The sequence below is a fragment of the Syzygium oleosum genome, unplaced genomic scaffold, assembly GCF_021117445.2.
Source record: "Syzygium oleosum isolate NSW1041296 unplaced genomic scaffold, Sole_v2.1 Sole_v2.15, whole genome shotgun sequence".
Taxonomy (NCBI): Eukaryota; Viridiplantae; Streptophyta; class Magnoliopsida; order Myrtales; family Myrtaceae; genus Syzygium; species Syzygium oleosum.
The window spans coordinates 8,610,925-8,637,093 of record NW_026607499.1 but is presented as its reverse complement, the minus strand read 5'-3'; the positions used below and the strand labels follow the sequence as shown (position 1 = coordinate 8,637,093).

Here is a 26,169-nt window from a genome sequence, read left to right as displayed (position 1 = left end):
ATTTCGCGCATGTGCAAACCTCCCGCACTCCCCATTCTCGGTTCACCATACTTTCAAAACCCTGAAGTTTGTTGTTCAGCAATCATGACTCTCCTTCAACTATAAAATGGTGAAGATATTGAAGATCTCTTTTGTAAGAGAAGGGGGAAAAGAAACAAGAACCATATCGTATTTAGTGACTCAAAACACTTAGTTTTTCTTCATCAAAAGAACAATATGTCATCCGGTCATGTTCTCGTGCTTACAGCCTTTGGCCATGGCCATCTCTTCCCTTGCATGGAGCTATGCAAGCACATAGCCTCGCGGAATTACAAAGCTACCTTCATCATCTTCTCGCATCTGTCCTCTTCCATTCACTCCTCTTTCCATGAGAACCCTCTGATTGAAGTTGTGGAGGTGCCATGTGCTTCCCCAAGGCCTGGCTTACCGGTTCACAAACAGGCTGAGACCTACAATGAGTTGGCACAAGTGCTTGAGGCCTTCCTCTCGAGCCCTCATCTGCAAATGCCAACATGTGCAGTGGTCAATGTGTTCATGCTATTGGGGTGGACCAAGAAAATATTCCAAAGATATGGGATTCCAACTGTTGCCCTTTTCACCTCTGGTGCATGCTCACCCTCCATGGAGTATGCTTCATGGAATGCCCACCCAGAAGACCTCGGGCCTGGGGATGTCCGTTTGCTCCGCGGGCTGCCCCACGAGATGGGCCTGACCCAATTGAACATCAAGAGAAGGCCCTTTGGGCCTATGTTGGCAAAGGGGACGACCACAGCCCCAAAGCCTTCGGAGAATAGTGGGCCGTTTCCGCGGAAGATGGGCCCGCCAGGGCCTGGGGAGAAGCCCGATTGGGTGGAGGACGTGGAGGGAGCTATCGGGCTCGTGTTCAACACGTTCGATGATCTTGAGCACCCATTTCTCGACTATCTGGCAAATCAATTCAAGAAACCGGCCTGGGGAGTGGGCCCGCTCTTGCCCGAGACGTACTGGAAGTCTGACGATGGCTTCTTGGTCACTGACGGTGAAGTCAGGGGGAACGGACAATCCGACATCACCGAGGACAACGTCGCCAGATGGCTAGACTCGAAACCGCGTGGCTCGGTGCTTTACATATCCTTTGGTAGTACTCTGAGCTTAACCCCGGAGGAAACTAGTGGACTGGCAGATGCATTAGCAGAGTCTCCATGGCCATTCATTTGGGTGGTCCAGCCCAATTCAGGCGGGCCTACGCCTGGGCACTTCCCAAATGGGATGGACGACAGAGTGGGCGACCGGGGCTTGATAATAGCCGGATGGGCACCGCAGTTGTTGATCCTGAGCCATCCATCAACTGGTGGCTTCCTATCACATTGTGGGTGGAATTCTATTATTGAGTCCATCTTGAAGGGGGTCCCGTTCCTGGCATGCCCGATTAGAGGCGACCAATACGACAACGCTAGGTGGGTCGCGGAGCACTTGAAGGTTGGGTATAAGGTCTGTGAGGACCCGTCACAGTTTGTCAAGAAGAGTGATTTCGTGAAGGGAATTGAGAGGCTAATGGCGGATAAAGATGTTAAGAACAGAGCTATGGAGCTCCAGTCTCGGTTTGGGCATAGTTTTCCGGCAAGCTCAAGTGCTGCTCTGGATGCTCTGTTAAAAGGAGGCTAGTAATCTTTGAGGCTGTTGAATGTAATCTTTTGATTCTATCAACATAATTGAAATGCTTCGACGGGGCTACCCTTGTCAAGATGCATTAAAGAGAGTCATAATGACTTGCATGGCCGATTTTCATCTTGCTACCATCCACGAACAATGTACTGGAATCCTACTATTGCGTCCGTTTCATCTCTTTTTGGGGCAAAGAAAGTATTATTTTCCAACGGGGGTTTTGAATATTTATTTCGAGCTTATTATATAGCGGTCAATTGAATCATCAACTTTTCGATTTGATTAATCTAGTCCTAAACCTTTAAACGATTTGTCAATGTAGTCATTCCAACCAAAATTGGCCAAAATCACTAATATAACGGTCTAATTAGTGCCGACTGTCCTACGTGATATAACAACTCAACAACCAAAGGCGAAGAGGATAGGGATTACAAGGAGCTTCGACTAGGGGTGATCGATTCCCGAATGGTTTAGTTCCTGCCTAGGAACCAAGATCCTGACCAAAGGAATTGGTTCCTAGTTTCTAAAATCGAGAACCGAACCAACGCCCCTAGAACCGGTCCAGTCCGATTCCCGAATGGGTCAATGAAACTAGTGGCATGTTCTTTTTTTTAATTTACCGTTACATTCTCTTGTTATACCTTCAAAGCATAAACTTTCAATTATTTTTCTCATAAAATGGGCACACCCTTTTGGACTTCGATGTCGTGCAAACCAAGCGACGGGTGGCCGTGGCTGCGCAAGGTGACGCAACATCGGAGCTGCGCGATCCCTTGCTAGCGTCCGTGCAGCTCCTTCATCTCCGCGAAGTCCAAATCCGCAAGGAGAAGATAAATAGTCACGAGGGCAAAACCCAAATATGAAGATAGTGGGGGCAATTTGGGAAAAAATTTCACTTACCTTGGATCCTGCCTTCTGAAATGCCGAAAGCTTAAGCAGGGGACTTGCCTTGGACTTTCGGGTTTGCCAATACTGGCATTCCCCCAAAGTCTCAAAAAATATTTGCCAAACACCCAAATTTTTTTCGAGGGACTTTAGAGACCCAAAATCCCTTAGGAAAGTTGAACCAAACGCAACAGTGAGGTTAATAATTTGTAGATATGGATATGCTCGACAGAGCCGACAATAAGAGGCAAATATCCAACAGCAATAAGATAAAAAAAAAATAATGCAATTTAGGTCATTGCATAATGGATTAACTATGCCTGTAATTTGCAAATGCAAACTTAAAAATTACATTAAGTGTGAACTATAATTCAGGAATATACAAACCAATGGCGTAGAGAAGAATGTGTGTAGTGTGAACATGTTGAACTGTATTAGCAAGGAAAATGGAATGAGGAGGAGATAATCTTGTTGCACCTTGTAATACCTCAGTCATTGGATAATTCGCAATCTAAGCAAAGAACTCAAAGAATTGGAAGTGCCGATCCCCGATTGCTTATCTACAAAAGAAAGGATTGCATGACCGATGTCTGCAAGTCCACAAGTGAATGAGAAGAATCGGAAGCTTCAGACCTTTACAGATCACCATGCCAAGCTTGCTGGGAAGCTCTGTATCCTGCCCAAAATCCTGTGTTAGGATATAGGTCAAAGAAAAGAAATTAGAGCTGTCCGAAAAACAATAAAATGTTAAAGATGCGATAGACTGAAGAATAGCGTACATGCATCTTCAAGTAGAGAAAAAATCTTTGTACAAGTATTTCGGATTGTCAAGGGGTTTCTGATTCCAGCTCTGGAATAATTGCAGAAGACAACTCTATGTGGGAGACGCGTACGGCCCCAATTAGCCGCTCAGGTAATTCATCAGTAGTGTTAGCCTGTTGCATGATATCACATCAAAGGTCAAGATTCCTCAAACAAACATATAGACATGAGAAGTAAGTTAGCAGGACACTTCTACCCAGGAACATAACCCCTTAGCATTTAGCCGGTTTTCTAGGAGGGAAAAACCCATTTTACTATAGACAGATTATTCAACTTTCTAAAAATGATCAAGGATGTAATGCAAAATCATAACGCAGATTGTGACAGCATCAACTGGTAGCTTAGCAAGTCTGTACCCTCATTTTTGTCAGCATCTTTAATCGGCATCCTTCAAACAAAATCCGGCTTTTCTCTTACTTGCCCTTCTAATGCTTAAAATTGATTGTATTTATTTAAGGGAAAAAACCACCAAAAACCCAAACTTTACCATCGTGACACATTTACCCCAAACTTTTTTTGTTACACCAAAACCAAACTTTGCTATTTGTGACACATTTACCCCAATATATTGTAGCCTAGGGTATTTTAGTCTTTTCCCTTTTCTATTTTTTCTGTTTTTTTTTTTTTCCGCGAGGCTGCCCTCGTCGGCGAGGTCTCCGGCGACCTCGCCGGCGCAGGCGAGGGCTGCCTCGCCCCGCCCAGGCGAGGCTGCCCTCGCCGGCGTTGGCGAGGCAGCCCCGCCTCGCCGCGTCGGGCGAAGGACCCTCGCCCGCCCAGCGAGGCTGCCCTCGCCGGCGTTGGGCGAGGGCAGCCCTCGCCTCGCCGGAGTCGGGCGAGGTGAAGGCTGCCCTCGCCTGGGCGGGCGAGAGCTGCCCGCCGGCGTCGGCGAGGGCTTCCCTCGCCCGCCCGGCGAGGGCGGCCTCGCCAGATCCGGCGAGGGCGACCCTCGGCCGACGCCGCGAGGGTCGCCCTCGCCGATCCGGCGACGGCCGCCCTCGGCCGATGCGGCGAGGGCCCCCTCGCCGGCGTCGAGCGAGGGTCGCCCTCGCCCGGGCGAGGCGAGGCAGCCCGCCGACGCCGGCGAGGGCGAGGGCGTCGGCGGGGCTGCCCTCGCCGCCTTAGCGAGGGCGACCTCGCCCGGCCGCGGGCCCTCGCCCCGATCCGGCGTAGGGTCTTCGCCGCATCGAGCGAGGGCGGCCTCGCCCATCCGGGAGAGGGCGACCCTCGCGGCCGAGCGAGGGTCGCCCTCGCCGACGCCGGCGGGCAGCTCCGCCCGCCCAGCGAGGGCAGCCTTCACTGGCCGGGCGGGGCGAGGTCCCTCGCCCGACTCGAGGCGAGGGCTGCTCCTCGCTCAACGCCGGCGAGGCAGCCCTCGCTCTGGGCGGGGCGAGGGTAGCCCTCGGCGCGCGGCGAGGTCGCCGAGACCCTCGCCGGCGGGCAGCCTTGCCGGAAAAAAGAAAAAAAAACAGAAAAAAAATAGAAAAAAGGAAAAAGACTAAAATACCCTAGGCTACAATATATTGGGGTAAATGTGTCACAAATAGCAAAGTTTGGGGTTTTTGGTGTCACAAAAAAAGTTTGGGGTAAATGTGTCACGTATGGTAAAGTTTGGGGTTTTTGGTGGTTTTTTCCTTTATTTAAAGTGACAGTAATAAAAGACAAACGGCATTGGACCAAAAAAGGAAAGCTGCCAAAAGTATCCAAGAGCCAGCCTCGAAATTCCTACAGGGAAGTGTTCAAAACCTTAACTAATCTCCTCAGGTGATGAACTTCTGTCAAACTTTCCCTCTACCTTTCAAGGTTTGGAGTTGATTTAGATTTCTAGCTACAAATATATCCGTCATTAAAAAAAAAAAAAAGCATTATGCCAATTCTCCTGGTAAATAGTGAATCGTCCCAGTTCTCACCCTCCAGGAACGAACTTTGTGCCGTCTAGGCCCTTACTAACAACAGATGCAGACAGGGACATCCAGATCAATATACCAATGACAAATCTGGATACTCTCTCTCTCCTCCAAAAAAAAGATTGATCCTCGGGTCTATCTATGTTATGTATCCAAATTACTCGAATCATTTGGAAAAGATCAAACAAACATAGAACATGCCTGAGCTCAACTGACTATATTTCCCCTTTCCTTTTTTGGCAATCTGTGAGTCACCTCGATCATATTCCCTCATGTTTTATTTTGGGAGAATGTGCACCACTGGAAGATTTAACATTGAGATTGTAAGGATTATAGACAGGAAATTCAGAAGACATAGATGTTTATTTCTGCCAGCAAAGCAAATCTTAAGCAAGAAAAAAAAATTGTCTTTAACTTCTTTAAACTTCACAGACAATGCAACTACTTCCTCAGAGCTCGAGATGGAATCATAACTAGACACTATCTATACAACATCGTGAATATGTCAGTCACGTTTAAGCAAGCTCTAAAATGGCAAGCTGCAAACACATCCCCAACCCCAGCAGAAATACACACCCATGCATTCCCATACAGACAGAGACACAGCAGATGCACTGAAACACGTACATATATGTGTAGTCAGACTTTCAGACTTATAGACAGTTCAGCTCTCCCAAAAAAAAACAAAAGAAAACCAGGCCACAACCCAGAAAGACAAGGATATCCACTCAAAAGAAAAAGAGTACTAAAAGTCCAATTTCCTAGACAGGACATACCTGTACAAGAAATGCCACGTCAAATACCAGCGTTGTGATGACACCAATTACGATCCCCAATACTCCATTAGCAACAGTGGAAGAACCAATGTCAACATCAATCTGCAGAAAGACGAGATGATTTCATATAATATATCAGGTTTCAGAACAATTTACAAAGCAACTTTTAACTAAATAAAGAAAATTCATTACCTCTAAGTACTTAGGTTCACGAATGTAATTGCAATCAACAGCTTTCCCCAACAAACAGGGTGTGCTTCCAACACTCTGTCGCACAATCCATGAACCCTGTCCAATCCACATCAAAACAGACATATTTGACTAAATTGCTACAATAAATAAGAAGGAAACGGCTCTTAACTGACAAAGAGCTCCAGGGTCTTGGTGGCTAAAAAATTCAATTATGAGCCAACAATTATCTGGAAGATTCTTAGACAAATATTTACAAGCACCCATATCCACCAATACCCCATTTCATGGCTAGCATGAGTTTCACAATGCAGAATGAGCCTCAAACAGTATCAGACAAGTTCTGACCATCAATCTTGGCATAAAAGAAACTGGGGCAAGTACCTTGGGAACCAAAGGGATCAACTTCAGCCTACTATTACGGAATTCATCATCCCCATCTACAAACCGCTGCAATAGGGATCCAGGTACCAATTCCTTTGTTATAAAGTAAAACACCATACTGTAATGCGTAGACCCAGGCATCTGTGGGAGCACACAATTAACTTATTTTCCAGAACCTGCGTCCGAACTTTTGAACTGAAAGCATTTAAGAGGAGCAACTTACTTGAAAATTGAAGACCACAGAGAAAAACCCTTTTTCTGAAGCAACCTGCTTGAACAATAAGAGTATGCTCAACTCTAATATAAATGCAGTAAGAAGCCAACAAAATCTAGCTGAATTTATGATATAAACAATAATAGACACATCGCTTATAAGCAGGTAACTGTTACCTACTCACATGTACATAATTCCTCCAATTTATGTAATCAGGTCATATACGCAACCTCCTTGCTATGCAGGTAGGTAGGCTAAACATCTGAACCTCCCCAAAACTCTTAATATGCAAACCTTGTCCATTATGACATTAATTAGGACTATGCAGGGAGGTAGTCTTATAAGAGAACATCCCATGACATTAACCACTGGTGTCAGAAAAATCCTTCGGATACAAAATGCACAATATGTGTAACCAAATTACAAGTGTCAGTATCAATCACATTGACTAATGTTGCAGCAAGCATTTCATTGTTATAGGAAAATCTGAATTACCCAAGACAAGGGACAAACCCCTCCAAAGAATTTGAGCTGATTTAGGACTGTCTTCTAATGTTCAGTTGGATTTGTTGTAACCAAATCTCTGGGTTGATTTGCCGCATAGAGGCAAGAAACAAAATAACCTAATTGAATATCATATTATTTCTCTAGTTACTAATATCGGATACAAATTTAGATATCATATTCTAGGATATATATCCTATTTTTGCCATATGAAATGGACATATACATATCAGAAATCACAGATTCAAGAAAATAGAATACGGCTGGTCTTTGAGCAATACCGAAAGGGCATAAAGTTGTGAACACTCCAATTGACTGACAAATTTAGGAATGTAAACAACAGTTTAGCCATTGGATGGAAAAGTAGCTTACAAGACATCTCATCCTTGGTTTGTTCTTCCAGTTCATAGCGCTAAAACTTTCTTTCAGAAAAAATTAATTTAGTATGCTCACATTGTTGATTGGTGTATGCACCGACTCGATTTGTGATGCCATGTCTGACATTTCATTGTCTGCCTGCTATAAGATCTTTAAAACAGCCAATGCACATTGCAGAAATGAGATTATAATCCCAATAAGATACCAAGATCTCTAAGTGGGATAAGAATGTTATATGGGTACTCAACGTTTGACCTAAATGACCTAGATGTCTCAAGTAAATTCATAAGCATCAATTAAAACTTTTCTGGCAAAAACAAAGAGTTACTAAGGTCCACATTTCCCCATACAAAAACCAAAGAACCCAGCCCTAATCATGGGCTGAGTCAGCGGGAACAAGCATGACAATTGTCAAATGCCAGTCATACATCTTTGATTTGACAGTAAACTCGACAAAGTCAGACGGCAATAAGGGCAGTAGGGAAGTTCGGTAAATGGATCTAGGTAAATTGTCAGTTTATACTCATGCATTGGTTCCATGTTTAGAGGCGACAGAGCACAGTTGTATAAACAAGATAACTCTAGCAGCTTAAATGTAAGGGATAAAGAAGCAAAATAGCTTTACACATACTTGTGCAGCACATCCTTTTCGTCTAGCAACATGGTCCATTCTTTTTTTGTCCTTGAACCAGTCAACAGCAACAAGATCCATCATATGTTTTCCTGCAGGAATCTTCACAGACACTGCTATGAGTGCAAGTAAATTGAAGGCCTCCAAAGTGTTAACCCGTGAAATATAGAAAAGAAGTGAAATTAGTATATAATCAGCAAAATGAATACCTTAGATTTGTCATAGCAGAAGTGCTTGCTGCGAACTTTGAAGTTGTTTCCATCAGAAATACTCCAGCAATCGCGAGCCTTGTCACGATCATCATGCCGCAAATTACCAGTAAAACATGATAAGTCAATTTGGTCTCCCTGTTCTTCGTCCACTGCTTGAATCATGCATAGACTCCAATTAGCCAATCATTTTGCTTTACAGTCAACGCTCTTGGCAAATAAATAATGAAAGTGATAGGCACCATTTTTCTTGATATCACTCTCAAGCCCAGTGAAGCATGCCTGAAAATATTTCTCACATAGAGTTAATGCAGACTTCATGACAGCAGCAATATTCATCTCACTAAACGAGAGCCAACATGAGTACTTCTGACCTCCTGTTCTGTGTCAGCTCCTTGCTCCTCGTCATCATCAGAGTATTCATCCATCATCACAGAATTTCTACCAGAGTTTAATGATTCAAGAGATGGGCCAGAATGAAAAGAAGAATCTTGTAGCTTTCGAGCCTTTGAAGGAACAGAGGCTGAAGTCATGTTAACCATCACTGGGATTCGCGGAATTCTTTCATCTGTTTGGGCAAAACATTCGCGTAGCCCTGATTTCAACAAGAAATGGGACCAATTATTTTAGTCGGAAATGTCAAATTGTTCAAATAAAGAGGTTTATGAATTTATGAAGTGTAATTATTCTACTTCCCAAAAGAAGCAAATAATTCACAAAGAGATTGATTAAAAGCAAGTTGCCAAGTTCTACACGCAACAATAAGTACTAATAAGGAAACTCATTTACATTCAGACTTCTTTAAACGACCTCCTAAGGCATAAACATCAAAGCACACTGTGAATTTAGTATTCACAAAAAACTATCACCAAATCCAAAAGCCCAATAATCTTTTTAAATATGTTTTATCTGGTAGATATTCTAATTTGCCCCATCATTTCACTTGAATTGAACACAAACAGGAGCACAAGGACAAAAGGAAAATTTTGATATACAGTTTCCATTGTTCAGGTGATCAGTGTCCTGATAAGGATATCAATCCACCAAAAATCATACCTAAGCTGTAACAAGCTCAAAATCGTAAGAGGTGAATTATGAGGATGGAGACTTACCAGCGACACTGTTTAACATCTGAAGGAGACAATGTTGCTGAAATGACGGAAAATAACCCACCAACCATCCTTTCAAATCAATCTGCATGAGATGCTGCACTTGAGTTCTTGGTCTCCCATGTCGAGGTTGTAAAGGCGAGATGTTAAATCCTCCACCTGCATGTACAAGAAAATGCCTGACATAAGAAAGTGCAGTACATTTTTCAGTTTAAAGTAAAAAAGCAGTTCATAGTTCATTTCCCACTGCATCAACAAAAAGAACATAAAAACTTACTCTCGACATGTGCACGCACACAGCCAGGCTGCGGACCACAGTTTACATGCTCCCTGGAACGAAATAAAACAACTGCAAAAAGAAATGAATTGGCAAGAATAGTAAAATCACAATATAACAGCTAATGAAATCCAAATAGCAAACACAAGAAGCTGGACCTAGTCCTAGCAGGGAAAACATTTAAACTATAAACAAAGATTTCAAAAAAGCTTATCAGGGGAAGCAATACCATAACTTCCATCATCGTTTCGTCGCCAATAGCGCACGTAACAAAGATCACGAGGCCATACAAACCTGCAAGTGCATTGAAAGAGTCATTATTACAACGAAGTCCGACCGTATCAAGTAGCAAAGACACTTTCTCTACTCAGCCCATGTCCTTGACAGAAGTTATCAAGACTAGGTCAAAGTAGATACATCGTTTGAAATTAACACAAACATCTTGCCTGCCCTGATGGGAAGCAACCAAAGAGCACTACAAGAACTGTAACATAACAAATATCATATCATAAGATGTCGACCCCAAAAACAATAAAATATTGCTATACTCATAAGCTGAAAATTACTCTGATAAATGAAGACTCCACGCATTTCTGTCACATCAATATTCCTAGTTAATTATCAAGAAAAATCTATCGAAGAGATATTAGAAAATAAAAGAACATTTTCACCGTCTCCAAAGAGAACTCACACACTCTATCAAGGGAGGTCATCATTTCAGTTGAACATTTTCAACTTAAATACATTTCATAGCAGTGTAAACACTCCGATGTCCTTCACCATATTTACTAAGAATCCTCAATTCCTTTCTCCTGGCGAAATTGATCTCTTGTATACCACTTACATTCTATATAGAGAAAGTTTGGGGCATCGTTCAGACAGACTTTAACACCGAACCCGTAGAAGAATAGTGATTGAGGTTGCAGCCTTTTACGGTTGTTCACAGAAGATATTCAATGAAAAAGATAAAATTCAACCTCGGTGGTCTATTAGCAACAATACATGGTTTGGTAGTTTTTTCTTTCTTGTCTTTTTCAATATTACTAGATGGTATTGTGGATACTCAAATATAAGCTCCATATAAACAGCTAGCTAGCCCAGCTGAACAAACGATCCAGCACAAGAGCATTCTAATCTCCCTTCTGTTTTTGAATATCAAAAGAGGACTCGAACTTCTTGATATGAGAAATGGAATTTGGAATGGACAGCAGCCTTTCAAGATGCTTGGCAAATTACTAAAACTACTCGCCACATTAAAAAAGCTGCGGCAATGACCAGCTTATGTAATATGGAAGAGAAATAGATAACATGTCATATAGTTTGAGATTTCTTTCAAACCATACGTACAAAGATGTTTAAATATATTTCTCATTATCTACGATGAAACTGCGCCGCATAACCAGTACAGGTGAAGGGACTACTTATGGATCCTCATGTCAAAGCAAGAGCAAGACAGAAAGCGTTGATATGACTCGACTCAACTCTATCTTGTAAGGATTCAACCCACAATCAATTAAGCAATAAAAAGGAAATAACAAGAATACCAACAAAGGCATTAAAAAGGAGGAGATTATCGTTTAGATAGAAAATTACGTAGAGAACCAATCTAGTTGAAGTCTATGGTACAGTATTGCTGTATGTCCATCCACTTCCTCAACTAAGCTACCAGTGTGGAAGGTGCTATCCCACCTGCATAAGGGCAAAAATAAGAACAAGAACTTGATAGCAGCGATTAACAGAAATAAAGCTCAAAATAAAGACCAATAGAATAAAGGATAAAGATCAAAGTCACAGAGCCATGCCTAGGTAACTTACCATTGCTATTGATTCACACTGTGATGATTTTCTAATAGTCAAAATAACAGCTCAAGTTTATTCAAGATAAATTATATTTCTCTACTAATATTCATGTCCTATGAATGGCTCCCTCACCAGCAAGTTGACACGAGTAAAACTTACATCAGATTTTTCTTCTCTTGGTGATCTCGCACATTTTGAAGAAGTCAAAATTATTTGGCAGAAATTTGAAACACTAAAGAGAGTGCAGTCTCCTATTTTGATCAGGTTTGCGCTGTGCACAACTTACGACCAACAGCAATACAGGGAACAGATAGTAAACTTATTATCATGCTTTCCCTCTAACAGCAGTTATTTGCTACAATATGGAAAAAAGCCATTCAGAGCAATTGGATTTCAGGTCCAATAGATACCCTTGAGGACTGTAAAAGAATGGAACAACATCTTCGGACAATTAACCAACCAAAGTTTTCTTCCATTTATTAGATGGCTGGATCAAGATACATGAAGCAAAGACCACAAACTAAACTTGATAAAAACGAATAGAAGCTAGGAATATGGAACCTAGGTTTCTCACTTAACTGGGCAAAATTTAGTTTCTAGGTCATCAATGCTGTACAAAAACTCGTGTAAAAAATGGTCCACAACATTAACAGCTGCTCACTCAGAATGAAAGGCTCAGTGTCTCGAGCGTAAATTCTCGTCATAGAAAATGAAACAGTGAAGCTATAATGTCCTTAACATAATGACGATCTAATGAGGAGAAAAACCTACTCGAATCTGGTGCTATCCATGCTCATTACAAGCCCAAATATTTCTTCACAAGAAGCCTCTACGACTCCTACAGCCTTCATTGCTCTACTACAACTCCTTGGCTGCAAAAAGACATTCTAAATCAAGAATGTGACCTAAAACAGCATATAGCACATATGAAATTTACATGGATAAAAAAAAGAAGCAATTTCACACCAAGGTTTCTATAGGAGGAGAAAAAGGACAGGTTCATACAAGGTAGTCGATTTCAAGAAGCTCTTCAAAAATGCGAAGACCTGCCAACATCCCAACAAAGAACACAGAGGAGACATTTCAAATAAGGCAGCGAACCATAACAATGGTGTGTGGGAGCAAAGGGGCACATGCAAGCAAGCAGGCAAACACATACGAATATATATGGATACAGTTTGAACATTTACCATTTTCACATTGAAGAAGACGCCAATGCTTTCTAGAAAATGCTTGATTATTGTTATCCTGGTTTGATAATTCTGAATCAAGTTCCTGTGTCCAGTCAAAGACCAACTCTGGAGGACCTGTTGAATTCACAAAGAAGGTTAGATATATCTGAAAATTAACAAAGAAACTATATAGCAAGCAAAGAAAATTGACCATTTCCAATTGTCGTCCTTCGTGACAAATTAGGACGAGCATCATCTTCGTCTTCCTGTGCACTATACCTAAATAATATATAACAGGAAGTGCAAGAACAACACAAATTAATCAAGACTCGGCAATCTAAAGTTCAGTACACAACTATTAAGTGACCATATAATTGATGATAACAAAAAAATGAATGAATGGCGTCACAAAAAATAATCTATTTGCAGCCTGCAAGATCAAGTCCAATTCAACCATTATTGGCCATATATATATGAAACTAATTAGTTCTCAGATTAATCTCCCTTGGGAAAACACTTTAAGAGATGCTACATCGAATTGTTGAAAAGTAACTAATGCCCTATTGTTTCTTTATACCTCAAATGAGCCTCCCTGACAAGATAAGATGATATGAGGTGGAAAGAAAGAAGTTCTTTTGACCGGAGTCCCTTTGATGGCAAAAAGTGCAATTTTCTAGTCTAGTGAATATATGCATCCAAAAGAATTAGTGCAGAAAACGTGACAGATGAGAATATCAAGAACCTCAAAAATAATAAAGCATGGGAGGTAGTAATCTCACTAAATGCAGTAAACTAGTGTGTGTCACGAAATTTGTTTCACATTTCAAGATAATAGACGTCAGCAGAATCCTATTCACAACAATCCTTCCAGCATCCACAAGAGCATCCACCTAAGCATGACAATCCAAGCACTAAAAGGAAACCAATCACTTACTGGCTTTCATGGTCCGATGAAGAAGCAGTCCTCCCATTACCCATCCCAGATTTATATTCAAAAGAGGTATATTTATTACCATTTGCCACTTGTGACTCCTGGTGCTGCACAGATCGACATTGTGTGAGTCAAACATGCATAGCCAATCCAATGCAACAAGCAGATGAGCAAAGAGCAATATCGAATCTTGATATTACATGGATTTTAAAGAAACTCTGGCATTAGGCACACATTTATGTGTCTCATATATTAATTTCAAATATTCTAGAACAATAGGGCCTAAATTAAAGCGTGTAAAGGGAAAAGTATTCCCACAGAAGGGCAAGAGCATAGAAAAGAATGGGCTTTGCCCAAACAAAGTTTTTCACCTATTCATTCTCTTCCAGCTTTTTTGCCTCTTCTACAAAGCTAAGGCCCGAGAATGATGGATTTATCACCAGCTATATAATTATCCTAACCCAAAACTAATAAGCTTCGCAAAATGTCAAAGAACTCATCTCTGAAAAGGAATGCATATACACTTCACAGAATTTGGGAAACTCTTATCGCATAGAGAACTAAAGAATGAGTTTTGCAGAATGTAAACCTAACCTCTGAAAGGATTTTCATTCTAGTATGACATCATCACTTGTTAACTAGCTCTGAAAATAAAAACCCAACGAAAAGGAGCAATCCACGACCATGGTCCAAGACCAACGACTGACCTGATCAATAACTGACTCAATTTTCTCCTTCCAGATCAATGCCTCCTGAATGTTGAATGCTGCCATCTGAAACAAAAGCATTGAACAGACTGGATAACCACACTTCACTAATAGTTCCCACTAATGCTATATATTACACCACACTCTTAAATAAAGCTGAAATTTTGGTGACATAACACGCATTACACAGTTGCCAAAGAAATTAATCAAGCTAAGATTCTAAAATGCATACCGCCAAAAAAATGAAGTGCATCCTACGTAAGGTTGATTAGCAACGTGCATAACATGCACCATCAAATTTATGCTGTAAGCTTTATGCAGTTCTCAAACATTCAAAATGTACAACACAAGGACAGAGTTCACGAAATTGTTTAATGCTCGTAAACCTTACAAGGAAAGACGCATTGGCAATGTATGTTTAATCACTTGTAGTAAAAAGAAAATAAGTTTTTCAGTATAATTCTTGATTTTGACACCTGCTGAAATTTTAAAAAATACATAATGACAGATTAACGAAACTAATAGTTGATTAAGTGAGTAATGCTGCTTAAATCAATTTAAGAATTTGTTACTAAATCATACAATCCTCAATTTGACTCCATATATTTTTTAAAATATATAAGCCTTCAAATCCACAATTCAGACCTTCAAAGAATACTGAAAAATGAGTTGCCAAGACCATGCACGAGAGAAAGTATAAAGAAGCACTTGACCTATGATAGAAAGGTCCTTCTTAATCTGTGTCATTTCATATAGATGTAACCAATTAAAAACATTGTTAATTGTTACTGAAGTTAAATAGAAAGATATATCTCCTTAGAAAAGTAAAATGCTTACCGTAATACGATGGTGCTTCTCTTTCATGTTGTAAACAGACAATACATAAACCATCTGTAAAGAAAGACCACAAAAATGAAAACTATTACATTGCAAATTCCATAGGTACATTGAAGAACATTTCATATATCAGCATATTTGGCACATGAATATGCACCACTCATTAAAATCACACCTTCCCCTAACCAACGCCACCCAACCCCTGCCCAAACCCCCAAATTCCTCCCTTTCCAAAAAGATGTACAGAATGATAACAAGAAGTAATGACACCTATTTAACGATATTTATCGACAGGCTCACTAGAATAGGACATCCAATCGTGTATGAGCACTTATGTATTTTGTCAGTAAAAATTAAATTATATCAATTATACAAAACGATGGCCACTTGTCCTAAAGATGATAATTCATTGACAATATTCACTTATGCCATACTAAAGGTACCTTTAACAAAATAATTAGCAGCAGAATGACTGAATCCGTATGAAAGGAACCCAAATCAAAATTATGAATAGATCTGTTCTGGTATATCCATTATATAGCGGAACAGTTTCTTTTAATTAAATTTTCTTTTCAAAAAAACAGAAAACATAGCGCAACATCTAAAAGAAGAGGACAACCACAGTGATCCATAGTATTGTAATGTCGCTCATTTGGCAATCTATACATTACAATATCCAGTAACTTTGATAAAAATAAACTTATTTAAACTGATATGCCATGTTTCCAATATAGTCAACGAGAAAGACTTCACAAAAGCAATGACAAGGAAATGCAGATGCTTCTTTACCGAGTCCCATTGTAAACAACTGTCTCCCTGACCGGCATTCCACAATGAACCAAACACATAAAAAGGAAGAAGCCTCAGGAATTGGCACTCAATTGGAAATGTTCTTACTCGAGCTTGTGACATACTCAGTCCAATACACTATAAAGTTCGATTTATTCTCAAGATCACAAATCCCTTCACAGTGAAAGGACCTAACATTACTGGTTAACACAAAATCTCCCCCCGTTAAACACGAAGAGCCCTAGTGACTCCAACTGGAGCTCAGAATATTGACCTATATAAATGCCTTAAGGTGTCAGTCAATGTGGTGTTAAGGTGGCTTTTCCTTGATATTTCCATAGAGGAAGATGCAGAGTTGTATTCATAACTCAGCAGGTGATTACGTAGTGGTCAGGTGAACGCTCATGAAGTATGGACAAGACATAAGTCCAGTGGAAGATTTTCAAAGATTCAGATGTTCAGAAGCACTGGACAATTTGGCAATGTCCTTAGTGAAAAACATACACCAATATTATCTGTTAGGAGCATTAACCCTATCAGACAAAAGCTCAATTGCCACTTTAGGCCCCAATCAATGAGCTACCACAAAACAATTTTTTGCACCGGCAGTTAATCTATCAACACATCCCACAGCGATATTGCACAATTATAACTCCTCGATAATATTTAAAAGCTTGGATCAATACAAACATAGTGCATTCACACTGGCATTAAAATCGTAGTATTGACACAAGTTACGGTTCTATACATAAAAAAAATAAGCACAACAATAAATTTTTTAGAATATGTATTGGTGTACCGTAGGTTAAGTTGCCCTGAAGCCATTAGAAGGGTAATATTGTCGTTTATGGAGTTGTTGTGTAATATAAATACTAAAGGAGGTGACCCTAGGGTTTACGCTTCTTGTTAACATTGAATCCTCTTGCCCCTCCTCCTCTCAATCTCTCTCTTTCTCCAAAGATCTTCCAAGCTGATCACTTAGATGGCACCAACGGATTGCCTAGAGATCAGGTCCCCATTTCCCAGAAAAAGTTTGCATTTTCACTAAGGTGATAGCATGCGCAAGTATGCATTTTCACACCCAGTGTTGACACTTTTTCAGTGTGCCATTCATGTCCTGTTTCCTATAAAGCAAATCCATGTTGAGATATTCCCATGTCCCACTAACAAAAATTAAACAGCCTATCACTTCACCGCAAATTTCTAAGAGGACCAACGAAGATTTCATTTAATTCTAAGGCTATCGCTACCGATGATTTCCTTCACATTCTATTCTACATTTCAGAGAGTGTGGCCCAAGATAGAGTAGAGTGCACTAGCGTATGAAAGATCCTCATAGCACCAATGTACTGAACAAAGGCCAATTTATCTTTGTTCTTGCAGTTATTTTTTCTACAATAGAATATGCCTAAGCGTGTAGTTGTAATGATGGCTCTGTCTTTTTCTTTTTCTTTCTCTTTCTTTGGAACAGCACACAACACAGATCATGTTTCTCATTTTAAAGGTTACCTACAGGCTTGCAGCATATTCACAAATGTAAGGGATGGATAGCAATTGAATGAACGAGCCAACTCACGTGCCCATGCTGGTTCTTCAAGCCTCGATCCTCCACCCTACAGTTCCCATCAATCAGCAACGTCTTGATCGGAACCTAATAAAACAAAACAAGCACTCCCTGCTCAAAACAACATTCCATGTCTACCGGAGAAACCAATACATACTTGAACAGAAGTGAAATACTGAAAAATCGTTAATGTGCCCAAAAAGGAACTCCAAGACTTCCCAGAGAGTCTCCAATCCTCTTGACCTACGCACTTCTAAATAAACGCCAGTAGAAATTCTCTCAACTAGCTGCTCCTATTTCTCACACTGACAACTAACGAGGATGTTACATGTGCAGTGTCTCTGTATCCATCATCCCATGCCTGCTTTCTCAAGCGGACAAAACCAAAACAATACCAGTCACGAGATTAACAGCTCAACGCCATTGCAACACAGACACAGAGAGAGAGAGAGAGAGAAGGGAAAAAGAAGAAGAAGAAGAAGAAGAAGAAGAAGAAGAAAAACCTGATTATCCTGAGGCTTCCTCTTGTAATAAGCGAGCAAGCGAGGCTCCAGCACGAAGTACCGCATGTGAATATACGACCTGCCGATCTTCCTCCGCCCATATCTCACCATCCAACCTTCATACACCACCTTCGACATCGCTCCCCCAACCCAGAAGAGAAAGAAGGAATTCCCGAAACCCCGGAATTCCAACCCTCAATCCGAACTCTATCACCTCGAATGCCAAGCCCCTCGGGTCAGCAGCCAATCAAGCGACCCCGATCGCTCATTCGCGAACCGGAACCGCCGAATACGCAGGACCAATCACCCCGCGCCTCAATGACGGAGAGCGGAGGAGGAGGAGGAGGAGGAGGAAAGACGGAGACGACGAATCCGAGGACTCCGGCATGAACCGAGCTCGTAGACGGAGCTAAGGAGAGAAACGGCAAGATGCCACCCCGCCCCCGACACCGACGGCCGACGCCGCACCGGAGATCGATCTCAGGCGAACCGGTGCATGCGCATCGGAGGCAAAACAAGAGCGCGACGGACCCCGAAGGAGGGCGTTGCCGAGACGGAATTCGCCACGGAGAGAGAGAGTGAGATTGATGCGGGGTGGGGTGCGGTGCGGTGCGGTGCGGTGCGGTGCCGGGGGGGATTAATAAAATGGAAAAGCTTGGGAAGATGGACAACTGTTTTCGTGTCTGCATGAAAGGGAAAAAGACTCGTGGCCGAGTGGTTTGGAGAAGAGTAAGCGATTTCGCCAAAAGGGATGTCACTGCTACTAAGGTTTTGGAAGAAGAAAAGCGTGGCAGAAAGAGAGTGGCTACTGCTCCTTTTCTTTAGGTACCGGCCACCCCCGAGCACGTCCAAAAATCACATTCATTCGCCTGAAATGCATCCCCCTCCCCGTCCCACTTTTTGGATCAAGATCATCGTGGTGGTCCGTTACCCGTTTTCACGTGTCCCCTTCGCTGTCGCATGCCGGTGTTGCATTTCGACCCCAACTAATGATTTACAAATTGCGTTCGTGTACATCAAGAGCACATAAATATTGCGCGAGGACTAGGAGGGTTGCAAAACGAGAATGTGAAGAGGGGTAAATGTACCTACGAACAACCAAAATTAACAAAAAAATTTCACGGTGTAATCCGTACCATACGATGTTACGAGGTCGAGAGAGATCTGTACAGGTACGTCGGCGACAAGATGCTTTGGGAGCTGGTGACGTGGAAGGTCGCCATTGACGGGGGTACAAATGTTCGGGGATTGTGAATGCCCCGTGACGCTTACCTTTTCTTCCCGCGTCTTCAGCGCGTTCCTCTTTTCTCTTTCTTTTTCTTTTCCTTTTTTTTTTTTTGTCTTTTTCGCCCTTTTCCTCGGCCCGACACCTTTTTCTAGAATTTCCAAAAAGATAATGAAAAAGGTTAAAAAGATTATAAAAAAAAAAAGGTGGTAATAAGTGGAAGCTCTCGTTTTTTGCACGTCGTGGGAATTTTCTGGGTCATCATGGAACAGGCTGAATCCACGAGGAGCCCGAACACAAAAAAGGCGAATCCTTCATAAAAAAATATTTGAGAGGTTAATTAACAATACAGAATAAAAAAAAATTTATTTTGCCTGGACATAATTTGAGAAAAGCAATCCTATGAAATTGACAAAACTTTTATGTTAAGATGTTTAACGAGTGGTGCACCCTGCTGGTGTGACTTGCTCGCGAAATCTTTTCAAAAATCATTGAGCTATATGTGAAGTTCGAAGATGATACCGCTCGCACAAATCCGTCCACCTCAAAGAAGGATTAGCGGGGCCTCCTAATGAGCCCAAGTGCATTGATAATTGGGATTAGGTGAGCTAATCGGTCCTATCAACCAGTCAAATCCTTAATCACCTCTAGTTGGAATCCTTGAAAACGTTAGCATATTTACGCATTTCGTGCAGTTGTTAGTAAAAGAAATGCAATCAGTCATGGATTGGTTTAAGTTTCTTGTAATTTGCAAGTTTCTTAATAAGTGTGTCTCTTAGGGTAACCTTTTCTGACACGAAAATAAGAACGCGAATCAAGCACAAATCCAATTTATCAAGAGAAATTCGAAGTCAACACAACACAACTTTAACTCAAAACCGACACAAATCAACACGGTTTCACTCATTTTCAAGTTAAAAAAAAAGAACACTTTGCAATTGTAGCCATATCGAGACTTAAGCTAACTAAGAATATAAAACAAACGATATCAACACTGATGTAAAAGTCATTGCTCTGAAAAATGTGGTGATATTAATTACATACGACATAAGAAAGATCATTACATAGAAATTGCAAAGTCTTCCATATTTATTCGCCTACCAAGCATTATATCAACAAAATTCATTGCATTAGGTCTTGTAAATAAGGACAAATGTACTTTCCAATTTTTGAAATTATTTTCGTCTCATGTTTTAGTTGATGAGACGAGTAAATAGATTTTCAATGCACGTGAGCCACGAAAAAAGAAAAAAAAAAACAAACAAACATAAACAAATCACTCCTTGCTTGAAGGATTTAATCGATCATTAATTGCACATAATTCTCACATAATCATCGAGAACATCTTGCGAACACGAGGGGGGGGCAACACTTTCTCAAGTGAAAATCACCGCGCCGTCCCTCCAATCTCTGCTTCATAATCTCTGATACTTGCAGTTCCAGCTGAGACACTGCATTGCCACCCTCAAATGGTACCATGAGAAATGGCCGATCCTCCTCTCTCAGGTCGCTGGTTTTCTCATCGAGATCTTACTCTCGCTCCTTGCCTGAGAGGACCCCGTTTTTCCCGCCAACGCAAGAACTTCTCTCCCGTGCGTCTCCAGACTCTCTGCCCTCGGCCCTGCAGCGCTATATCAACTCCGACAACCCTTCTCACGGCCAAAAGATCCATGCCCACATTCTCAAAACCGGGCTGAACCCCAACACGAACGTCTCCATCAAGCTTCTCATTCTGCATCTGAAAAGCGGTTGCCTCGGCTATGCCCGCGCGGTGTTCGATGAAATGCCGCAGCGAACTCTTTCCGCGTTTAATTACATGATTGGCGGGTGCGTCAAGCGGGGGAAAGTTGGAGAGTCTTTCGAATTGGTGCGCAGAATGGTTTCTGTTGGCGAGAGGCCTGATGGGTATACTTTTTCCATGATCTTGAAGGCGTCTACTCAGGCCCAGGATGCGGATTTGCCATATAAAATTACTGGGGTCGTTCACGCCCAGATACTGAGACTAGACACTGAACCGGATGATGTTCTATACACGGCGCTAGTTGACTCATATGTTAAGCATGGAAAGGTTGGTTACGCCAGGGCCGTGTTCGATACGATGTTGGAACAGAATGTTGTTTGTTCAACCTCGATGATTACTGGATATATGAATCAAGGGTCGTTTGAGGATGCGGAAGAGATTTTCAGGAAGACAATTGAGAAAGATGCCGTGGTTTTCAATGCCATGATTGAAGGTTACAGCAAGTCGAGTGAATTTGCAAAGAGATCGCTTGAGATTTACATTGAGATGCAAAGGTTGGAATTTCGGCCTAATATATCTACTTTTGCCAGTGTAATCGGGTCTTGTTCCTTAATGGCAGCATATGAAGTCGGTCAACAAATGCAAAGTCAACTTGTAAAAACTGGTCTTATCCTTGATGTAAAAATGGGCAGTGCTCTTATAGACATGTATTCCAAATGCGGGAAAGTTGAGGATGCATGCAGAGTATTTGAATGTATGCCCAACCGGAATGTCTTTACATGGTCTTCCATGATAGATGGATATGGAAAGAATGGAGATCCCCATAAAGCTCTTGTTCTTTTCAGTGCAATGCGTGAGCAGCGAATTGAGCCCAATTCCGTGACATTCCTCGGTGCACTCTCTGCTTGCGCCCATGCTGGCTTAGTAGCTAAAGGCCATGAAATTTTCTCGAGTATGAAGAGGGATTACTTGCTGAAACCGGGTATGGAGCATTATGCCTGCATGGTTGATCTCTTAGGACGTGCAGGGAGTTTGAACTGGGCATGGGAGTTTGCGATGAAAATGCCTGAAAAGCCCAACTCTGATGTTTGGGCCGCTTTGCTTAGTTCATGTAGGTTGCATGGTGATATTGAGATGGCAAGTGTAGCGGCCAACGAACTATTTAAGCTGAATGCCGAGGGTCGGCCCGGGGCATATGTCGCTTTGTCTAATACATTGGCACATGCAGGAAAATGGGACAGTGTAACTGAACTGAGGAAGTTAATGAAGGCAAGAGGGATATCTAAAGACACTGCTTGCAGTTGGGTTGAGGCTAATTATGGGTAATGAGAGTTCTACTTGTTGGAGATTTGTTGATCTAGTCAACAGGTAAACATGTCCATTTTATGGTCTTTTTACGTGTGAGAAGCATGTTCTACGGTGCAGATTTTCGTTTTCATCACGCTTGAACTCAGATTATCATCTTAGATGATTTCCAAGCCATACGATGTCGATGAAGAGATGTCGGGGAGGCTAAACCTGATAAAGGAGCCTACGACTCAGGTGTTGACATATCAGGGCAAACCAGCTGCAAGCTGATATGGTCATGGTGTGATTCGACGCGAATGCTGGAAAAGTGATTGTCCAAGTGACAAGCACTCGATCAGCAGTATCAGGTTGATCCTCTGCTGCAATCCGCCGGAACGAATATACGCTGGGCTATCTTACTGCATTGGATGCTGCTTTGGTTTGATACTTGCTAGTGAGAGCTTCTGGAAATAGACCATTGCAACCTTTACATCAAAGTTAGTCATTCCGTAATTTCTTACCAAATTTTCTCTGTCTAGTAGTGAATGCTAGTAGTGCCACAATCTCCTTTTTGCTGTTTGAGAAGCATATTAGACCTATATCTTTTCCCTCGTTGATGACCTTGTCTTGTTTGTTGTTCTGTTGTCCTATTCTGTCGTCATAGCAGCTGTCGAACTTAGTTCATGTGAATTTTTTTAACATGATTCTAATTGACGTTTCTTGAAGAATGCATCTCTTAGAGTATCCTTGGCAAGTTCAAGAAGCAATGACAAGCCTTAGAACCTTATAAATGCTAGTGCGCTTGAGATTAGAGTTTGGGACTTGCTGAACAGATTTGACCTCGTTGTATGGCACGTTCCGACAGCATGTTCGAGGTGTCTGATATGGTATTTTTCTTGAAGCTATTCATGGATGAAACTTACGGAATGATGCCACTAGTGAGGCATCATTACGTAGTTTTGTCAGCTGTAGGTACAGACTAGGCTAAAGAGACATAGGAAGAGATAACAAATAATGGCTGCTTTTCAAGCTGAGGAAGGGTAATCTCTGAAAATAAGAGATAACTGTGAACCTCGACTTTTCACTTTTTCTCTATGTACCAAAGAGCAGGAGGTCCGCGTACGGAGTCAGTTTTGTGATAGGACAGCTATCTTGTAATGTTTCTTCAGGTTGGTCCAAAGGGGAAGACATTTCTTTTGTATTAGTGTATAATTTGGACGAGAATTGTGTTGAGGAGAACTCAAGCAGGATCCAATAGTGGATGAATTGCTTAGGGTTTGAGAGAGGGTCTACATCTCTTCTTTATCTCTGTCGATCTTTTTGCCAAGAAATATAATTGTTTAAATATAGGTTTGGGGTTATTATCAGTGTAAAGTCGATGTCGAAGATAGTCTTTGATTGTTTAGTAACTGGGATGGACTTTGTAAACTAGATCGTCTGATTGAATGTTGCTTTGAGGTTGACACTTGATGCTTGATGAGTGTAGTTATCTGTCGAGATGAAGTGAGCGGATCTATAGTTGTGATGTATATGAGGTTGACCTTGGAGAAGTGTTGTTATTGTACTGAAGTTTTGGGCTTTCAAAACTTGTTAATGGATATAGTCAAATTGAGCTATTTGAATCTAATACCTATTTAATGTCCCACACAATACATGTGTGTGTGAGTATGGGTGCCTTTCTTTGGTAAGAAAACAATATGTTCGCTCGCAGGATTGTTGTCCAGGCTGTTCAGATGTAGGATGAATATTTAGCCAAAACAAATTTGTTGGATGAGTTTATTAGATGTCACTAGACCTTGCAAAGGATGAACAAAGAATTACTAAATATAAGCTCACAAAATCAAAGATTCTGTACTGTAGTCATCCATCTTAAGTCATGTGACTATGCATCTCATTGTTTTTGGGTAGGTTCTCTGAATAACTGCTTGATGAAGACTTGTTTCTACCACTTTGCTTGATGTGGAAACACATGTGAGAGATTCTATGGAGGCCTCCCTAAAATGTCATGTTAACTTTAACGGTTTTCAGCGTGAGGATCAGCAAGGCAATTCTATTCTTCGGAATATATACCTACTCTTGCCTTTTCAGGTTGTAATTATTAACTAGCATTTGGAACATATCGGTATTATGACACCAGGAGAATGGAGGAACAACTTAAGGCAAAGACTGAGCCAATCAAGAGGCAGGAGGGACTGATCCAAGGGTCTGGGAAATAGTTAAAGGGCCAATTGGACAAACTCAACGGCCAACAGTGGAACTGGAGAAGGGATGAGACTCTGCAGCACCCCTGTTCTACTCTTCAAACTTTTGGGTTTGGCAGAAGATAATTTATAAGAAGTGCCTCACATCGGTTTCTAACATGGTTCAAGCATAATTTATAAAGAATGCTTTTAGCTTGAGTTTTCTGAGTTGGATTCTTTGGACATGATGGTCACATTTGCCGCTTCACTTTAGTTATTCAACCCTTCATTGGGGTGGGTTCCTTGTTTACTTTGATTCCTCCGTTTGTTCCATGCGCAAGATTGTTCCTACTTTTTTTGTAGTATTCCTCCGACCTGTTTGCTTTGCACTTGAGATGAAGGGCAAAGTGTACTGTGTCGATTTTTCATCTGGTTTAAGTCACTTCTGTTTATGTACTCCTTCCTAATAACTTTAGCTTTTGAATTGGAACCTTTTAATGTGATTTTCTCCTAGCAATAACTGTTATTTCGGCCAGTGCTGTTCGATATGTCGAAAATTTTTGGAGAAGTTAAAAGGTAACCTCGCTCTCCTAGACATAATTTTTCATGACGAACTCATGTGCAAGAACGGAAAGACAGGGCAATTTTGAAAACATTACATTCTTGCAGGGCTTTCAAACAACAGTTCAAATGCATGATTATGTTGTCCTTCTTATTAGTCCAAGCTCTTCCGTGTTGCTGGGTGCCAAATTGCCATCGGAAGTCTATGATGAATAACTTTTGGCTGCTAAAAGTGCGAAGCTGCTGAAACTGGGAAACGTACCCTGACAATCTTTCTCATCACTAATATGGAAAGAAAGAACCAATTCCCATTAATTTATTCTGGTGAACCAATAAATTTATCTTGGTCCAGTATACAATTCGAAACGCAACCCACTTCCCACGTCTTATCTATATCACAACACGTGAAAAGATGCTCTTGTTATATTTATAATATGATTCCACGTTTAAGGATATAATTTTTGAAATAAAATTTATCCGTTGGGTTATGACCCATATTTTTTCTTTTAAGTGACGGTTATCTACATGTAATTTTTTTCATGCTTCGTACCCGTTCGGTGACAACCGCCCTTTTCGATAACCGCCTTGATGGGAAGCGGTTTATAAAGACGAACGTTCATTCTGTAAGGGTAGACATAAGGTCTAACGCAAATCCTCTCATTCGGTAATACACCATCAATATACGAGGGGATTGGGTTAGTAGGGTGCGCCCGTAATCGCTGTCGAATTGACGTTGAACTACCGTGGATTTCCAACGAACGTAAAGTTGAACAATGGCTGGAGGTCAGTTTATTTTCGATCATGTTTTCCGCATTTGATTCTAATTGTGCTTGAATTTTGTTCTTTAATGCATGATTAGAATCCTTCAGTTTTATTCTCACAGCTCTTTTTCACAGACCCAAATCAGCGCATAACTTCACTGCGAATCGCAGTCCATGTTTCCTAT

The 26,169-nt window shown here is 41.4% G+C and overlaps 3 protein-coding genes across 15 annotated transcripts; 2 read left to right on the top strand and 1 right to left on the bottom strand.

Moving 5' to 3' along the window:
- Positions 1-276: 276 nt before the first annotated feature.
- On the top strand, positions 277-1,644 carry LOC115675381 (flavonol 3-O-glucosyltransferase UGT89B1-like). The gene has a single exon (XM_030598006.2). It carries the CDS (start codon positions 277-279, stop codon positions 1,642-1,644), a length of 1,368 nt encoding a protein of 455 aa, XP_030453866.2.
- Positions 1,645-2,799: 1,155 nt separating this feature from the next.
- Positions 2,800-18,848, bottom strand: LOC115675433 (protein ENHANCED DISEASE RESISTANCE 2-like). Of its 9 annotated transcripts, none has more exons than XR_008818031.1 (24): positions 18,230-18,848; positions 17,739-17,813; positions 15,374-15,427; positions 14,537-14,602; positions 13,833-13,936; positions 13,110-13,177; positions 12,917-13,033; positions 12,732-12,772; positions 12,498-12,598; positions 11,520-11,615; positions 10,156-10,220; positions 9,927-9,998; positions 9,653-9,808; positions 8,915-9,135; positions 8,783-8,822; positions 8,541-8,692; positions 8,332-8,433; positions 6,828-6,872; positions 6,605-6,745; positions 6,224-6,319; positions 6,032-6,133; positions 3,309-3,464; positions 3,169-3,217; positions 2,800-3,089 (listed from the first exon to the last, which is right to left on the bottom strand). XR_008818031.1 is itself a non-coding variant. In XM_056318252.1 (24 exons), exons 4-23 carry the CDS (start codon positions 15,425-15,427, stop codon positions 3,357-3,359), a joined length of 1,947 nt encoding a protein of 648 aa, XP_056174227.1. In that variant the 5' UTR covers positions 17,739-17,813; positions 17,978-18,087; positions 18,230-18,370; the 3' UTR covers positions 2,800-3,217; positions 3,309-3,356. The 9 variants fall into 9 exon arrangements, 6 of the variants coding, with proteins under 6 accessions (XP_056174227.1, XP_056174224.1, XP_030453943.2 ...); XR_008818032.1 differs by having other exon boundaries at positions 3,169-3,205; XR_008818033.1 differs by having other exon boundaries at positions 3,342-3,464.
- A 1,924-nt stretch (positions 18,849-20,772) lies between these two features.
- On the top strand, positions 20,773-25,165 carry LOC115675434 (pentatricopeptide repeat-containing protein At1g28690, mitochondrial). 5 transcript variants are annotated; one of them, XM_056318615.1, is made up of 3 exons: positions 20,773-22,563; positions 22,738-22,979; positions 24,571-25,165. In XM_056318615.1, the coding sequence occupies exon 1, from the start codon at positions 20,932-20,934 to the stop codon at positions 22,519-22,521; it is 1,590 nt and encodes a 529-aa protein (XP_056174590.1). In that variant the 5' UTR covers positions 20,773-20,931; the 3' UTR covers positions 22,522-22,563; positions 22,738-22,979; positions 24,571-25,165. The 5 variants fall into 5 exon arrangements, with proteins under 5 accessions (XP_056174590.1, XP_056174589.1, XP_056174591.1 ...); XM_056318614.1 differs by having other exon boundaries at positions 22,663-22,979; XM_056318616.1 differs by having other exon boundaries at positions 20,773-22,850.
- Positions 25,166-26,169: the final 1,004 nt, after the last annotated feature.

Bases quoted from the DNA above. Each gene is read 5' to 3' on its own strand.
- LOC115675381 (XM_030598006.2), top strand. From the start codon at position 277: ATGGAGCTATGCAAGCACATAGCCTCGCGGAATTACAAAGCTACCTTC.
- LOC115675433 (XM_056318249.1), bottom strand. From the start codon at position 18,367: ATGTCGAAGGTGGTGTATGAAGGTTGGATGGTGAGATATGGGCGGAGG. The intron at 11,616-12,497 runs GTAGGTTTTTCT...GCCCTTATGCAG, and splicing joins ATGGATAGCACCAGATTCGA to GTGGGATAGCACCTTCCACA. The intron at 6,134-6,223 runs GTAATGAATTTT...GTCTTTCTGCAG, and splicing joins GTGAACCTAAGTACTTAGAG to ATTGATGTTGACATTGGTTC.
- LOC115675434 (XM_056318615.1), top strand. From the start codon at position 20,932: ATGAGAAATGGCCGATCCTCCTCTCTCAGGTCGCTGGTTTTCTCATCG.